Below are 18,846 nucleotides of genomic sequence, written 5' to 3' on the forward strand. Positions count from 1 at the left end.
GCTTCCAAACCAATTAGTGTGCAAGAGACCAATGCTAAACTGTCCAACTCAACCACTATTAATTATTAAGCAGCCACCAATAAGTAACTTCCAACAGTTTGGAAACAATATGTCTGAATCTTGCTAGAAGCTACCTTGACTTTAAATAAAAGTAGGGCTTAGACCCGAAACGTTGAATCTCCTGTTCCTTGGATGCTGTCTGACCTGCTGCACTTTTCCAGCAACACATTTTCAGCTTTAAATAGATGGTGTGGAATACACTGGCTAATTAAATGGATTAAAAATCATAGAGTGCAGAATAGCTAATATTTAACAATGGCAAGTTTATGTCAGATCAGTAACCTTGATCTGGGTTGTAGCCTAGCAAATTATATAAATTTGAGGTGGCACGGTGGCTCAGTGGCTAGCACTGCTGTCTCACAGTGCCAGGGCCGCAGGTTTGATTTCAGTCTCGGATGACTGTCTGTGTGGAGTTTGCACATTCTCTGCATGTCAGTGTAGGTTTCATCCCGGTGCTCCGGTTTCGTACCACAGTCCAAAGATGTGCATGTTAGGGGGATTGGCCATGTTAATTAACCCCGTAACGGGCAGGGATCTGCAGGCTAAGTGAGTTAGCCATGGTAAATGCGGGGTTACAGGGATAGGGTAGGAGTTGGGTTTGGGTGGAACGTTCTTGGGAGAGTCTGTGCAGCACGGAGGTGAACAAGCCCTTGGAGAGCTTGGGATGGCAGCGAGTATGGACCCGGTGGCAAGAGTGTGTACCAGCACGTGATGACTTTGATGTTGGTGGGCCCACCAGCACAGGACTCAAGGTTGTGGCACCAGCTTTCAAAATGGTGCCAAGAGCAAAACTGCCTTTGTGATCAGCTGAGATGGCAACATCTGCAGTCAGCATCGGAATCAGGATGTTGGGCTTTACCTGTGGCAATGTGGTAGCCCGAATTGAATCACCTGGCAGATCAATGGGAGCAGTGGTTGCATCAGCGGTCCCGTGGTGCGCCCGGTGTGGTACTCATGGAGTTCAGAAGTGGAGAGGATGGCCTTGGAATGGGACTCCTGGAGTGGGTTGTGATGTGGGGGTGTTGGTAGGCTCAGATCCCATTGTGGAGACACCCCGAGATGTCAAGCAGAGCACAAGAAGAGAGGGAGAACTTTTGTTTTAGTTATATTCTAGTAATATTTTAATATCTTCTGTAAATCAAAATGGCACTGGAGCATGGCGACATATTAGATTTTTCACAACTTATTTGATAAAAACAAGTAACAATAAATCAATTCAATTCAATTCCCTCCTTTTTTTGACCGGGATAGGAATGCCCAGTCTTTTACTTTAGCCAGTGATTTTGGTAAACGTACATGAATGGACACCAGATGAATAGAGGCCAAGTCTATCATTAATACTTATATTCCTCATAGGCAGTCATTGAAGATAGAAACTAGAGCCAGTCTTTACTTAAGTAAGATTCAGTCACTGAAAAGACTCATTACAGATATATACTTCCTAGCTTAACTCTCATCTAGTGCCAGTAAGTTCCTCTTTACATATGCTCAAGAAATGATCCATTCAATGTCATTTACCTGTATAGACTTAATTTTGTTTGATACAATTATCAATATTCACAGTCTAAACTCTCATCTAAATAATATTCTCTTGATCATTGTGTGGTGTATAAGCATCTCCCGAGCAGGAACCAATGTGTTTGCAAAATTCAAGGGGAGAAGATTGAAGTCGTATTTTATGGATGACTGTTAAATAGTAAAGATCTTTTAACCAATATGTTCTAACTCGTGCAGCTACAGGCTAAAGAAATGCTTCCACATGTCTTCAACATATTTGAAAACTGTTATTAAAAATGTTGGATTATAGTTTCACGGTTTTTTTTATGCAGACACACTTTTTGTATGTGCTTGAGATTGCACCATGTGAGCCCATGTTATTTCTGCTCTGTTGCAGAGTTCGCTCATAGTTGAAATCCCACCTTATCGCAATCAACGCATTACAAGTCCTGTTCAAGTTTATTTCTATGTATGCAACGGAAAACGGAAGAGGAGCCAAAGCCAGCGCTTCTCCTATCTACCTGCTAATGGTAACTATGCATATTAAAATGATTACGCAGCTGAAATTATACCATTCAAAGCTAACAATCAAGAGCTGAAACTTGGTGTTTCATCATTTGGCAGAAATAGCTCATTTGTAATTCTTTGCACAATAAGCTAAGTATTTAGAAAGTCTTTAACAGTTCAACTCATGGAATTATGCTACCTTTGAAACTGCAAGCTCACAACGTGCATCAATATCAGATGTTGTAAACTAAAATTCTGAATTTTTTTAGTGAGCTGTAATGGTTATGCAATGATGTACTACTGAATAGAGGTGGCCAGACATTTGAGTTTAACTGGCAGTTCCCTAATTAATGCAATGTTCACATTCTTAGCTATGCTGGCATGAAGTGGAAGAATTAGGGTTTGAACTTCTTTGCAAAGAATTTTTTAAAAAGTCATGCTCCTTACATTCTTGAAAGTGAATGGTTAAAGAAGGCAACTGAAGTGACTATTGTAGTAATACAATACATGCAAAACAAACTTAATCTTTATTCATGTGTTACATTTTACATACAGTTTCATGAGTATAGCATGGTATGGTGCATTTCTCAAACTTAGAACCATAATATCTGTGAATGCATTTGTGATTTGGATTAGTGTGAAGCAAGTTAAAAATAATCTACAGTGCATTTGATATCTCTTTAAATAAAGAAATGAATATATTATGGAAGTTGATTTTGCAACTGGGGTGATGTGTATAACCATGTGACAGAGGATTTGTGGTCGGCACAGTGTACTTGATATAGTCCCACCATTACTTGTGGTTTTTGTGATACTTCCCGTAAAACAGCACTGGTCATGGGACTGTGAGCACTCTCTCTCTCTCTCTATATATATATATATATAAACTTATAATGTCTGGAACAGTTTTGAGACTGCTGACCTATTACAGCATGAGCAGTCAGATCCTCTTAACTAATTTGGAAATGATTGCTGTTTGGATGATGCAATATTGGTTTTGGTTTCAAATCCAAACTCTGTATAAACTTCTTTCAGCGCCTGTACATTTGTTACTGTTGGGAGTCTCATCATCAGTTTGATTCTACACTGTTAATCAAAGAGCAATAACAGTAACCTTATACAAGAGCACAGCACATAAAATAAGAAAACTGACCTTTGACCTTTCAAGCTCATGCTCCGGAATAAATCTGCTTAGTTGTGTTTATAGAGCACAACCACTGTCAGTTTGGAAGAGAGAGAGAATGCTCTTTACAGATTGCTACTAACATGCACAGAGCTCCTTGTCTATTGATTGAAATATAAATATTTAGAGGGCCCACATGGAAGCTCTCCCTTTAAACACTTCATTTAATTGCAGGGACGGTTTAAAAATTGTTTAGGAGATCGAAGGAGCCCTTGAACACTTCGCTTGGTGCTTGGTTTGATGCTCTGTTCAATTTCCACTCCATTAGTATCAACCCAAATTTAATTTTATTCTTTCTTGGGATGTGCATTGCTGGCAAGATCAGCATCTGTTGCCTTTCCTTAATTGCCTTTAAGAGGGGTTGGTGAGCTGCCTTTTTGGATCACAGGAGTCCATCAGTAGACGCACAATGCTCTTAGGACAGAGTTCCAGGATTTTGTCTGTGCAACAATGAACAAACAGTGATATATTTCCATACCAAGGTGGAGTATGACTTGAAGGGTAACTTCTAGGTGTTGGTGTTCCTATGCATCTATTGCCCTGTCCTTCTAGGTGTGTTTGGAAGATACATTAAAGACGCTGTGGTCAGTTGCTGCTGGAGATCTTGTGCAACATGTGTACTGCTGCCACTAGTGGTAGAGAGAATGAGTGTTTAAATTGGTGAATACGGTGCCAAGCACGTGGTTTGTTTTGCTCTGAATGGGGTTGATCTTCTTGTGGCTGTTGGAACTGTCCTCCTTCAGACAAGTATAGATGGTGGGTAAGATTTGGTGTCAAATTCAGTCAAGTGCTGAGTTAATGTCAAAAGCAGTCACAGTAGCTGCATTCTTGAGATTAGCTCTTTTGTCCATGAAAGGCCCAGGAAGTAATGAGGTCAGCTGTGGCCTTGAAGACCAGCTTAATTTCTACTGGGTACTTGGTATGACATATTGCATACAAGCAACAGTCCCGAAACAGACCATTTGGTCTGTGCTGTGATATTTAAGCTTCATATAAGGCATGTCCCACTCTATACAATGATCAAAGTAACCTTCTATTCATTTACCTTCATTGAGTTACCTTAAGTACCCCTAAATACATTTGTTATTAGCCTAAACCACTTAATGTGCTTGCAAATACTACATGTTAACCACTTTCTGGTGGTTTCCAGTGAGGTTTCTCCAGAATTCTCTGTTGGATGTATTAGTGAGCATCGCAATGATACTAGTTTTGGGCATTGTCACAAATGGAAACAGTTTCACTATAATTTTCCAGTTGATTGCCTTCTTTATTATTGAAGACTTTTTTTAGGTAACCACTCTGCTGTTATTTAACCTAGATGCCTGGCATGTTCAGTCTTTCCTGATGGTAACAGTCTCTTAATTACACCATCTGAGTTCTGATATAATCTCTAAATTTGATCCGTAACTCTATTTTATGCAGCAGCTTTAGCACATATCCTCCAGCACATGGTTATTTTACATTGATTAAATCACCCCACAATACTGCTGAAGTCTCAGTTTAAATGTCCTCACATTAAACAGAGGTGAGGCCTATAGCCTATATTTTCAGCATGACTGGAACACTGGCAGAAGGGGAAGCAAGTTACATTTTCACCTACTCAATTCCTAGAGTCCAGAGTATTTTGAATAGTTTCAGCTGACTCTTGTGTTTCATTTGGTTAAAGTGCCTGGGGGGAGAAGTAAACAGAATGGCTTTAGCAGGTGGCCTGAGTGTGCTATCTGTCACGTTTTGTTTTAAAGAGAATGATTGATTGCATGGCCTTTCTGTTCCTTTTTAAAATGTAAATATACTTTGCTCATTCTGTGTAGCAATGCAGGGTGACAGCAGGTTGCTCTGACAGAAATTTTGGAAAGGTATATAGGATGACATTATTTCAATTTTCCTATCATAATAGTCACGTCATTGACATGCAGATAGACCTGGATATTACCTTGAGTTGAGCGTAAATAATCAATGATTTCAAATAAAAATTGGTTTGTCTCGAGTGGGAAGTAAACTTGCACGGTAATGGGTATAAAGTGGAGGAATGGGTTGAATTGGATTACTGCAGAGAGGGATTTAGCATGGACATGATGGGTTGAATGACCTTTTTCCATGTTGAGTTAACTCTGCAATTCTGTGCATTAGCCTTTGACACAAAGGCATAGTCTGAGAGTAGAGACAGGAAAGAGAGGCGTCAGAAAGGCTGGGGGTACAGGGGTGGCGTGGGTCATAGAGTAGAGACCAGGGTTGGTGGTGAGGATGCTGGAGCAGATCATTTATAGAGGAAACAAGAAGAATTGGGTTAGGCAGGATTGCTACCTCATGTGGCACTGGCAAACAGGAGATCTGGATTTAGCATGTCAAGGACGACTATTACCTCCAGCCACTGTGATTTCAGAGGCCTAGAAAACTCAACAGGCCAAGGTTAAATTTAAAACATTGACTGAATAGAAGGCTTCCAGCCTCATTATAATAGTTAAATTGCCAACCTATCTCCCGAGGAATGATTGGTCACTCAAATCCTGCTCTCAAACTCTTAAAATTTGAAGTGAACTGACTGGGAGCAGATTAGGATCAGGATTCACAGCTCTATCATTGTCACTTTCCAGCCAAACCAAACCTGCTGGTTTATTTGGGAGGGGGTTAGATTTTCCTCCATTCCCTTCTGTCACTTTAGATAGCAATCAAGCTGAGTGGCAATGTATGTTTCCCGTCCCTTCCCACTCCGACTGTAAATCTTTGCAAATCCTTTCACCTGTAACTTCTTTAAATTCATACAAGTCCTTAAAAACCTGAAGGAGAATTGCAGGAAGTGAAAGCACAATACTGATTCCATGGGAAGAATTTTAATGCCTGTGAGCAGGTAGGAGAGGGCTGGGATGTAAAGTTCATAAAAGAGACTTCCTTGCTTTCTCACCTATCTTCCTATCTCCCTGCTCGTGATAGAAAGCCATTGTCTAACCTTCACAGTCAACTAGAAGTCAGCATTTGGAAGCCTGGCAGGATAGCATGCTCAGGCCTCAAGTACAGCTGGGAGATGGTGCCTCCTTCATACTCCCCCTTCTACAATCAGGCACTTGCTTTGACCCTACTCCTTTGCTCAAATGTCCGTCACACAGCAGGCCCTTGCTGACCTCCAGACTGCATCCCTAACCTGTAATCCCAATTAATCCTCGGACTTACTGTCTTGGTCCCCCAAACCTGACATCAGTTTTGTTAACACATTACGTCAGTACAACTCTTGAATGTCTGTCAGTACCAGAAGAACAAAATAAGCCAAATTGCCATCTTCAACAATTGGGCAGTTGTTTGTTTGGGTGCCACATGAACTTAATAGACTTCTGCAGAAATTTTCATTCTCTTGATTTGAATAGAAGGGAGGATTTTATACAGTCCATTCCTTTTGCCCCATTACAGCAAACACATACTCAGTTGGCGCTATAGTCAACATGCTGCTTGGAACACTTAATTCTATGACCTTATGAGCAGCAATGAAACTAACATAAGTACTATTTTTCCCTTTTATCCTACCACTTGTGTTTTGTAAGAATGCATTTTGACAGTAACTATATGCTAATGCACTGAAAGCAAGTACCATATATATTGAACTAGGAGAAAATGAGGACTGCAGATGCTGGAGATCAGAGATGAAAAATGTGTTGCTGGAAAAGCGCAGTAGGTCAGGCAGCATCCAAAGAGCAGGAGAATCGACGTTTCGGGATTCCTGAAGAAGGGCTTATGCCCGAAACGTCGGTTCTCCTGCTCCTTGGATGCTGCCTGACCTGCTGTGCTTTTCCAGCAACACATTTTTCAACCATGTATATTGAAGTAATGGTTGTTTAAAAATTTAAAATTTGCCTTTGCATTTGTCCAAAGAAAATTATTTTCATATATTTGGATTATCTGTAGACCTCAGACTTTCATCTAAAGAATTCAAACACCTTCTACTTATCACCCACTTGATGCTGAAGTCAAGCTTGCCTTGGTACAAAGCCACTCGAGATCACAGAGTAGTGTACTGATGAAGGCTCTGGGTATCTTCACACATATGTTTGGCTTTTATTGTGGGTTGGGTTGATTGGTACAGTTTCTGACCTGCCAACTTTGTGATGGTGATGAGTGAGGGTGGATTTTAAAATGTTACACTGCAAAGTTGGCCCCTAAAATTTGACTAAACATTTAGCCTTAGAAACTCAACTTTAATACGAATATGTACGGTAGCTGTTACCACTTCAGTACCGCTGTTGCTTGTTCCAAAAATGAGAAAACGTCCACCCAGACACCTTGGAACGGGCACAGCTTCAGAGTGAACAAAATATACGTTCAATTTTCCATTGGGTCAGCACTGGAAAAAATGTTTTAAGAGTTACTCATTGCTTGGCCAGTGAGACACCTTGCTGGTGGAACAAAAATTGTAAACTTCTTAATTAACTTTTCAGTCACCAAAAGAAGTGTTATTTGGACATAAATAGGAGGAGAGGTATTCTAAAATGAAGCACAAAGTTGAACTATAGAGTATTGTAGCAATCAAGGCCATTCTGCCCCTGCCAATTTTGTAACAACCATCCAAATTATCCTTACAGCCACAATGCCTCGTGGGCCTATATCCCCTCTCCTGAAAATATTTATTCAAATATTTTCATTTTAAAAACTCTGACTCTGTGGTTGACCATCTAATGGCCCAATAACCTTCTGCAAAAAGCATAAATATGTTCTCATATGTCCTTTTCTCAATATTGTAGTGACTATTTTAAATTGCTTTGGAACTCACAACCAGAGGAAATAGCCTTTCTCTAATCACTTGAACAGTACTAATCTCTCTTCATAACTAAAGTTTCCTATTCCTAGTATCTCCTGGTGAATCTACATTGCCGGCTCTTAGTAGGGAAAGGGGAATAAAACTGCACAAAGTACTCTAACCCATGACCTAACCACTGATTTGCACACTTTTTAATTACTTATTTCCTCTTGTATTGTACACCCCTGCCTTTGAAAAGCAAAAGCGTGGTTAAAGGCTTTAACCCACAGCATTTACAATGTCAGGGAATGATGTATTTGAATCCTTGATCTCCCTGTTCATACAAATCTTACAGGACTGTTATGTCTCTTTCTTGTTTTTCATCCTAAAATCTATTAACTTACATATCCATTTTAAACTCCATCTGCCCATTCTCTTTATCTTTGAAGTCTATTATAGACCTTGTTGATATTACTGAACACCTGATTATTTTATGCTTCCCTTCACTCTGGAACAAAGCTGAACCATTCTTCAGTTCACAATGCAATTATGACATTCAAAGGGTTTGAAAAAGTATTGTCAGAGCTCCGTTGTCTTGCTGCTCTTAACAACATACTGTGTATGACAACGGACTCCTCTACTTTGGGAGTTCATCTTTGAGTTGTTATGGGACAGAATTTGGAATTACAAAGAAAACCAGGTAATTTTTAAAAAGATTTTGTTTTAATCATTGTCAATCATAATTAAAGTTTTTCTTGATCCAAATTGCTTCCTTCTATTAATCTATCATCCAAAAACTTCCAATTTTTTGTGAATTGCAATCTGGTACAATTTAATCATGCTCCATTTATGATCTAAAACAGGCTGAACTTGCGTCTGAAATTCCAGGCCATCACATTTTCTCCACTCTTTCATTGACAGCTACACCCTAAGAAAAACTTTACTTAATTGAATAGCAATTACCATTTGAACTAATTCACATTTTGTGTCATTTTGTTCATCTTTGTATCATTAATTAGCCACACCTTTGCATTAGCAGGAATATCATACAATTTTTATTAATTTGGCAAAATGCGAGCATCCTTATGAAGCAGCATAAATCTGACTTATGTGACTAATGTTAATGGTGATTTCACTGTAATCATGCTTCCATTCTGATGTCCTCACTGAGGCCTGAGCCATTCTGAGAGCCAGAATGTTTAGCTTTGTTTGCTGTGAACATTCGCCCAGCACTCCGAGTAGACTCAATGGATGGAAGCAGGTAGTAAACTGGGTGACTGCAGCAGGGAACTAACACAGAAATGATCTCGTCCCTCTGGGCCTAAAATACATTTTGGAGAAGTTTCAGGGTAGGGGGTCTGGAACCAATATTAAAGACCCACAGGTTAGGCCATACAGCAAAGGGCAAATCATGTATGATACATATGCAGCACATTCATGTCTTAAAATTAGCATCAGGACTTGTGTATAATGTAGGACCCCAAATGCACATTGTATTTGAGCTTTTTTTCTAAAGTAAGTAAGCCATGACATGGCCCCCCACAAATGTTACATGAAGGAATAATGAGGATTTGTATTTATGTAACACCTTTGACAATATAAAATTCCAAGGCACTTCACAGAAGCCAACCAAAAAATTAATACAGAACTACATAGAAATATTAGGACAAGTAACCAAAGGTTTGGTCAAAGAGATAGACTTTAAGGATGCCTTATAGGAAGGCAGAAAGGTTTAGGGAAGGAATTTCGGAACTGAGAACATGGATATTGAGGATACATGAGCAACTAAAATTAGAGAGTTAAAGATCTGAGATGGTAGATCTAAACTAAGTTACAAAAGCTGGGGCAAGGCCACAGAGAGATTTCAAAAGAAGGATTGTGTGTGTTTGTCTTAAAAACATCCCTCAGTGTGCCTGAGTACACTTCCTGTTGTACATTAGCATCACACTTTGATGCAGTAACAAATTAAAACTCATTGCAGTTGTTTACACTATTTCCCTGTGGCTTCCACCAAGCTCAAGTCAGAGAATCCCCACACATCTGTTCCTCATCCCTGCTCCACCACTGACCCCATCCCTGTCTGACAACTGTTGGTAATTAGCATCTTTTAAACTATCAAGTCATAGGTGATAATTCTGGTGAGATAGTTAGAAGTTGTTTGCTTCAAAGTTTAACTCATTCTCTCTTTGAAAACAAAGCAAATGGAAGTAAGAAAGACAATCTCTAGACAGGGTCTGAATGAAGTGATCTATGGAAAGTTATATGGCAAAATCAGACAAGAACTCCAGTGAGGCCTATCTCAACTTCAGGAGATCTCGTTCTATCTTTTATGCTTTCGACAAGTGACATAATGAGTTTCTTGCTAGGCATGAATAAATTGCCAGTTAAGAATGATTATGAGTTTAAACCAGATAAATGTGAGATGCTGCATTTTGAGAAAGCAAATCTTAGCAGAACTTATACACTTAATGGTAAGGTCCTAGGGAGTGTTGCTGAACAGAGTGACCTTGGAGTGCAGGTTCATAGCTCATGAAAGTTGAGTCGCAGGTAGATAGAATAGTGAAGAAGGCATTTGGTATGCTTTCCTTTATCGGTCAGAGTATTGAGTTCAGGAGTTGGAAGGTCATGTTGCAGCTGTACAGGACATTGGTTATTCACTGTTGGAATATTGCATGCAATTCTGGTCTCCTTTCTATCGGAAAGACGTTGTGAAACTTGAAATGGTTCTGAAAAGATTTACAAGGATGTTGCCAGGGTTGGGGGGGTTTGAGCTACAGGGAGAGGCTGAAAAGGTTGGGGCTGTTTTCCCTGGAGCGTCAGATGCTAAGGGGTGACCTTATAGAGGTTTACAAAATCATGAGGGGCAAGGATAGGATAAATAGACAAGGTCTTTTTCCAGGGGTCAGGGAGTCCAGAACTAGAGGGCATAGGTTTAGGGTGAGATGGGAAAGATTTAAAAGGGACCTAACGGGCAACTTTTTCACGCAGAGTGTGGTACGTGTATGGAATGAGCTGCCTGAGGAAGCGGTGGAGGCTGGTACAATTGCAACATTTAAAAGGCATTTGGATGGGTATCTGAATAGGAAGGGGTTGGAGGGATATGGGCCAGGTGCTGGCAGATTGGACTAGATTGGGTGGGATATCTGGTCAGCATGGATGGTTGAATGGAAGGGTCTGTTTCTGTGCTGTACACCACTATGTTAAACATCTTATGTGTGCACTAACATCTCTGAATAGGTTGATTAGAAAAAACATAGGTTATATTAAAAGAAAAGCTGGGAGTGTCAGACACCGTGTTCACTTTGAGACCTGGCTCTGAGAGATCTGGGTCAGTGTCAAGGACTCTCCATGTATAAATAAAGGGTGACTAGGTGAAGGGACACCGATTTCTGTGGAGTTATTTCAGTATGGTTTGGTGGTCAGATGAAGGCCCATTCCTGAGCTCGATAATGCAACTTATTGGTCAGTGAGAGATATACATTAAGCAATGAAAGGTAGAAGTTTTGTTGTACCTTTTATTAAAATCATCCTTCCTTTCTTTTGATTTGAAACATTCCCAAGGCATTCTAATATGGAACTTAGTCTGTGATTGTCTGTGACAACAGAACATCCAGAAAATATTGTATTTTTTTAGAAATGTATTCAATGTAAGTGCAATGTTTACAATACTGTATCAATGTTATGCAGCACTAACTTGTATTCGATTTACAATATGGCCATGACTGCTCTTAGGTAAGAAATATGAAACAAAAATAAAAAGTGCTGGAGAAACACAGCAGGGCTGGCAGCATCTGAAGAGAGAAAAACACAGCTAATCTTTCGAGTCTAGTGATCCTTCGTCAGAACTATTGTCAGGCCTGCGGAGGATTTCTCCAGCACTGTTTGTTTCAGCTTTCCAGCATCCATAGTTCTTTTGTGTTTTATTTTGGTAGGGAAGTCTTATTTTCATTTTTATCAAATAATCATTATCACCGACTGGCAGCAAGTTTGCGTCACTTCATGCATTACATAATCCTAAGCTTCTGGAAAAGGTAGAGTTTTACTTGACTCTCTATTTCAGGATTCTTGCTTTATTTAACCAAGCATGTTGTATTCAGTGGGGCTGAGCTGGGGCATTGGATAGGTGCCTATTTCCCAAGATGTTTTCTTTGAGATCATGTGTTATTTTGTCTGGAGATGTCCTGAATTGACAACTGTAAATAAAACCTTATAAAAACTTCCGTGAAAGATGAATTGACAGAGAAAGAAAATCAAAAGTCTTTTGGAGAGATCAAGTCTTGAAAATTGACCTCTTTGACTCAAGGCTTAAAAATTTATATAATCCATGCTTCAAAGAGTGGAGTTTTCAGTTTTTGATAAAAATGCGCCTTTGAACAGGGGATGGATGACATTAAATTAGCTGATTCATCAATAGAAGACCTTATGGCACTTTACATAGATGTATTCAGGACAGTACATGTGGGACTTTTACTCATGTTTTGTGTGTTCAAAATTTGTGGTAGATGTCATCCTTGTCTTCAGTCCATCAGCTGCATTTTATTGCCTTGCAGATAAAATGGATTTTGTGGATGGTGTATCATCCTAGTTGAATCTCTTAAAATTAAAAAAAAACAACTTCCAGTGAATTGCCCATGTAATCTGCTTTATTGACTCAGTGCTGTTGTACTTGTAGTAGTAGCCAATGTTAGTTTGAAGCTGCCACACAGAGGTAGTTTTCTTCTTTTATGACAAGTCCATTGTCAATAATTAGAACTTGACTTTGTTCAGAAAATGTCTAAATGTTCCTGTTCCCACAGAACAAGGTATTATAATAGAAAAGGCTGCTCTAAATCATGAATTGAATTAAAACAAATGGCTCTTTGTAATTGATTCCAAATTTTAAAAATAGTAAAATACCGGCATGAATCACAGGAAACCAGAATTTCCTCATGATTGCAAAGAATTTGCAGCTTTCTTGTAGGCCATGTTAAAATGTTGGAGTTAAGATGGTTTTTGGATTTCGAAATAGGGTCTCTTGTAATGCTGAGAACACCAAGATTAGCTAAAATGATAGAATTAAAAATCACACAACACCAGGTTATAGTCCAACAGGTTTAATTGGAAGCACACTAGCTTTCGGAGCAATGCTCCGCTCCGAAAGCTAGTGTGCTTCCAATTAAACCTGTTGGACTATAACCTGGTGTTGTGATTTTTAACTTTGTGCACTTCAGTCCAACACTGGCATCTCCAAATCATGACCAAAATGATAGAATTTGCACCTTTTGACTGAGCCTATAATTGTTCTATTGTTATAATTGTTAATGAATTAGAAGTATGTAAAGTTACCTACCAGCAGTTTGTGGTGGTGGGGGTATGGTGGTGAGTCTGTAAGAAAACAATGGCATTTGTAAAGCTTGAGTTAATCTGCTGCATTCCTGGTGTAGCCACTGTTTCAAATCAGTGGAGTAAGGATTCCAGACAGACAGTACTCTGTTTACAGTCGAGACTGTGGTGCTGGAAAAGCACAGCAGGTCAGGCAGCATCCGAGGAGCTGGTGATTCGACATTTAGGACAAAAGCCCTTCATCAGGAATCAGCCCTCATTCCTGAAGAAAGGCTTTTGCCCGAAACTTTGATTTTCCTGCTCCTCGGATGCTGCCTGATCTGCTGTGCTTTTCCAGCACCACACCTTTGACTCTAATCTCCAGCATCTACAGTCCTCACTGTCATTTAGTACCCTGTTTACAGGCTGACTGTGCCTCTGAAACAGAGATATTTCTGCCCATGCAGTGTTATAAACAAGTACAGAGGCCCTCTCTACATGATTAAAGCCTAAAGCAGGTAACAAAACAAAATGTTGTGAATATTGAAATTAACTCAAGAAGTTTTAAAAGCTGACTGTATGATCGAAGATGGTGGGGACAAACCCTGAGGCTCTCGTCTCGATTGATATGGGGATTGCATTTTTTGTAGTTTCAATGAGTGCAGTCAGTCCCTTCATCTCGCTGTTTTCTATGACCTGATCAGACTTTGACTCCAGGTTGACTCTAAACTCTTAAACTCTTCACGAGGATATGCAACAGACTTAATGATTTTGATGTTGTGACATTTCAGCATTTGAAGTAAGGTTGTTTCCCGAAGTTTTATTTGATTGAATAGGATTTTGTGGTCAGTTAAAAAATAGCAATATTTGACCTTGACCTTGAAGAACTCTGTCCACTAAGACCTCGTGATCACTGCAGCATGGATTTCCCTTTCCCTCTGAAAGTTTAAACTGTTAATGAGACCTCCAGATATCAGCAACAATGAGGAATGCAAACAGTGTAATCAGTCAATCACATTGAAGTATTCTTATAGAGCAAAAATCAGTAAAGTTCAAAGCATTTTAGTGTTACATTTAATTGAAAATTTTAAATTATAAAGACCAAATTTTGTTTTATATTTGAACTGTGAGCTAAAAATACTGTTTAACCAAAGAGACTATGCAAAGGAATGGCTGCAGTTTTAAAAAATATGTTAACTGGTTTTGAGTTGCATATGATGTTGCATGTTCCTGGAACAGTGAGAACAGAAGTGAATACTGTGGAGCTGATGGGTTTTGAACTAAGAGAGAACTGCTCGACAGCAATGTTCTGGTTGGCTCTTGATTAGGTGGCTAATGGTCGCTTGTGTATGGGGCTCATGCAGCAGAGGGGCTCGCAAACAGGAAGCATCCAATAAAAATCTCTCTCTCTTGTACAGAAGTACAAGGAAGACTCCAGTAATACCTAGTTGTCTTCCACTCTCATTTCTGTGCAAATTTCCAGTCGACAAAGTCACTGAAAGGATGTATTCTCAATCAGTAAATAGAAGAGTGCTGTGATGTGCAAATTAACTTGTGTCAGCAGCGAAGAATCAAAAAGGAATTGAAACGAAGATAAAGAAAGCAACTTTTCAGATCCTGTAGTTCAGACTGGCACTATCAAACAGTGTTTTCCTGTTTGTTTTAGAAGTATTTGCAATGAGCCTAGCAGTGTACGAGTGCAGGTTTTCATCGATTCAGTGATTTATAATTGAATGCCATTTAGGAGTGCCTGAACACAGCATCCTCTGGAGCTACGTAGACTCACTGACGGCAACTGTAAATTTCAGTGGAGTAGTGATGGTGAGCATTGATAGTTTCACCACCACCACCACAAAGTTTGGCGCATTACTTTGGATCACTCCCTCGCCTTACAGCAGCTGTATATACAGAGTAAAACATTGTGCAGCATAAAAATGTGTGGGCACAAGCTAAGAAAATCATTTGGTCCTTCTGGGCTGCTGGCACGGAGCCTCCCCCTGCCAGCAGTGAATGGCAGAAATTCCATTGTTGATGCATACAATTCCAACTATTATTCACACCCAAATTATAGACCAGTGTTGCCAGTGCAGATATTGAAATTAGCCAAGTATAGAGAAGCTTATTCAGATTGTGGCTGCTGCCAGCAGGTACAAATAAAGGGTATAAAAGATCATAGGATTCGATATGTTAACTGTTTTCTCTCCATAGCTGATGTAGGATCTGCTGAGATTCTCCAGCAATTTCTGTTTGTGTTGGGTACAATAATTTAGTCTGAGATCTTTAGGTAGTAGAGCCCTACGTTACTCAACACTAGAGCCTGGATTGTACGGTTGGGAATTGAAAGCCACTTGTTAATCTCGGGGCAATGTTTACTCCAGAACCTGGTCTTTTGGACACCTCAGTATCTATTTTAAAAAGTGATCATTGAAGAGAATAATGAATTAGGGCATGGTGCCAAAAAGAACACACATCCTGTCTTAATCCTCTAACAGCAATTGTATTTTCGCATTGTAGTGATTTACAATCAGTGAAGATTTAAATTATTTGATTTTTGAATACATCAATGGCTTTTCCCCATTTCATTTAAATTCTAGTCGTTTTTTTTGTTGTGCTGCAAGACAATTTTCCCTATTCCTGTGGTCTGTCTAATAACATCACTGTATATCAATCTGTTAGAGGTGGGATGAATCGAAGGGGATTTAAATCAATCAAGTATATTTCACTACCAATGAAATAAACAGCAAAACAAGCCTATTTACAGAGTTAATTTTAAAGAGATATTCTCTTGACTTCTGCAAATAAAAATCTAAAACTTCTGAGAATTGGCTAAATAAAAAAAGGGTTATTTATCCACCAGAATGTATTGAGTGAAGGATAGGTGCACCATAGAAGTTATGCTCATAAAATTAATCCCAGTGTCTTGTTGCAGCTGTACAAGACATTGGTTAGGCCACTTTTGGAACATGGTGTGCAATTCTAGTCTCCCTCCTATCGGAAGAATGTTGTGAAACCTGAAAGATTTACAAGGATGTTGCCATGGCTGGAGGGTTTGAGCTATAGAGGGAAGCTGAATAGGCTGGGGCCTGAGGCTGAGGGATGATGTTATAGAGGTTTATAAAATCAGGAGGGTCATCAATAGGGTAAATAAACAAGATCTTTTCTCTGGGCTGGGGGATTTGCAGAAGTAGAGGGCATAGGTTTAGAGTGGGAGAGGAAAAGACTTTAAAAGGGGTAACTTAATTACGCAGAGTGTGGTGCGTATATGGAATGAGCTGCCAGAGGAAGTAATGAAGGATGATACATTTACAACATTAAAAAGGTATCTGGATGGGTATAGGATAGGAAGGGGTTAGAGAGATACGAGCCAAATGCTAGCAAATGGGACTAGATTAATTTAGGATATCTGGTCGACATGGATGAGTTGGATTGAAGGGTCTGTTTCCGTGCTAAAATCTCTGACTCTTACAATAGCGGGGCTTTGAGATGTGATTGACAGTGGGATTACCAACCAACTCAGTTCTGTCAGAGAAGTGTGACAATGCCATTTGCAGCTCCTGACTTTAGTCACAAGTTAATTAAGATAAAATTCTAATTGCGTTAATTGATAGGAATTACTTTAAACATTTTGTCCCTTTAGCCAATCCAGGAATATGGTTAGCTTTTCTGTCTGTGGAGATAAAATTTGTCTTCACCTTTTGCACAAAGTGGACAATGGTGAATCAGCAGCACTGATTTATGTCCCATCTTTCAAAGTTAAAAATCACACAACACCAGGTTATAGTCCAATAGGTTTAATTGGAAGCACACTAGCTTTCAGAGCGACGCTGTTGGACTATAACCTGGTGTTGTGATTTTTAACTTTGCACACCCCAGTCCAACACCGGCATCTCCAAATCATAACTTCCTTTCAACTTGACTTTCGGTGAAATGCTACTGACTACATTTTACCTTTCAAATTAATGTGCTTTCATCCCTTCATGCACATTGTCCTCTAAGTTCTAGTGTCATTGCCTTTGCTACAACAAAGTTGCGTGGTATCTTACTTGAATGCATTTTGAAGATTATTCTTTTAACAAAATTTATGAAGTTGGTGAAACATGAACTGTCTTTCAGAAATTTGCTGACTGGTTTTGATTACCTCATGCTATTTAAGTGGTTAGCAATTTCACCTCTCATTAAATGCTATTTTATAAATGTTAGTCCACATTTAGAGTGTTGTATTCAACTCTGGTTACGACATTATGGTTAGCATATGGAAGCTTTAGAGAGAGTGCAGTCGAGGCTTACAAGAATGCTCCTGGATTAGAGGGTATGAGCTATAAGAAGAGGCTAGAAAAAAATTGAGTTGTTTTCTCTGGAGCAGCAGAGAGTGAGGGGAGAGATGATAGAAGCCTATAAAATTATGAGATACATAGATAGGATTGATGATCAGAATCGTTTTCCCAGAATTCAAATGTCTAAAACAAGGGGCATGCATTTAAGGTTAGAGGGGGAAGTTCAAAGGAGATATGAGTAGCAAGTGTTTTTATACTGAGAGTAGTAGGAGTCTGGAACGTGTTGTCAAATGTAGTGGTGGAGGCAGTTATGATAGGGGCATTTGGGGGACCTTTGGAAAAACACATAAATATGCAAGGAATGGAGGGATATGGACTAAGAGCAGGCAGAAGGGATTAGTTTAATTTGGCATCCTGTTCGGAATACATCGTGGGCCAAAGGGCCCGTTCCTGTTAATTTGTTTATGAAGAACTGAAGTAAAACTAACTAGCTTAAGATGATCATTTCTCCACCTTCTTTCTTTTGATATCTGTAATGCCACTGTCCAACCTTACTTACAATTTCCTAACTGATTTGTCACCCCATTTTCTTTAGTAAAAGCAAAATATCAAAGCATCGGTTCATTTGCAATTTTGGCCAGGGAGTTTGTGATCAGATATATACAAAGAATGTATTCCAAATGACCTAAGGCACTCATTATTCATTAAGTTACCTCGGAAACTTGAAACAATAATTTTAGAACAATAAGCAAATGAGTCATTTCATGGTCTTGAAAAATTACGATATAAATAATAACATTTTGAAACAGAAATTGGTGTAACACTGTCTGGATTTAGGCATGTAGAAGGAGAAAAAGGGAATATCAAACCTAAATAAAATATTCAGTAGATATTGAGTAAGCAAAACATTTACCGATGATTCATAGACTTTGAAAAAGCATTGAGTTGTGTTAATCATTAAAATCCAATAGATATGTTGTTGAATTCTGACATTTACAGTAAATTATGAAATTTATCCAGAATTTATATTGGAATCAAATAGTGAAAATCAAATTAGAAGAAGGACAATTGGGTATGTTTCCTTGTGAAGATAGGAATGAGGTAAGCCTGTGTACTATTGTAAAAATTATTTGATCTGCTCAAAAAACAATTTAGAGAATTAGATATACTTCCAGGGATAGAAATTGGAGGCAGTGTAAACATGCTGTATGTTGTTGACACAATGGTACTTGTAGGATCAGAAGAGGTCATGGGGTAGCACAGTAGTTAGCACTGATGCCTCACAGCACTAGGGTCCCAGG

The 18,846-nt window shown here is 39.2% G+C and overlaps 1 protein-coding gene across 5 annotated transcripts in view; it reads left to right on the top strand.

The window, feature by feature from the left end:
• The window catches only part of nfatc1 (nuclear factor of activated T cells 1), a 281,481-nt gene that overhangs the window by 128,074 nt on the left and 134,561 nt on the right, over window positions 1-18,846 (top strand). For all 5 annotated transcript variants that reach the window (XM_060824249.1, XM_060824248.1, XM_060824246.1 and 2 more), the window contains one exon: window positions 1,955-2,087. In XM_060824249.1, the coding sequence (XP_060680232.1) occupies window positions 1,955-2,087 (133 nt within the window). The remainder of the gene's footprint in view (window positions 1-1,954; window positions 2,088-18,846) is intronic.

This window comes from Hemiscyllium ocellatum, chromosome 4 (genome assembly GCF_020745735.1).
Source record: "Hemiscyllium ocellatum isolate sHemOce1 chromosome 4, sHemOce1.pat.X.cur, whole genome shotgun sequence".
NCBI lineage: Eukaryota > Metazoa > Chordata > Chondrichthyes > Orectolobiformes > Hemiscylliidae > Hemiscyllium > Hemiscyllium ocellatum.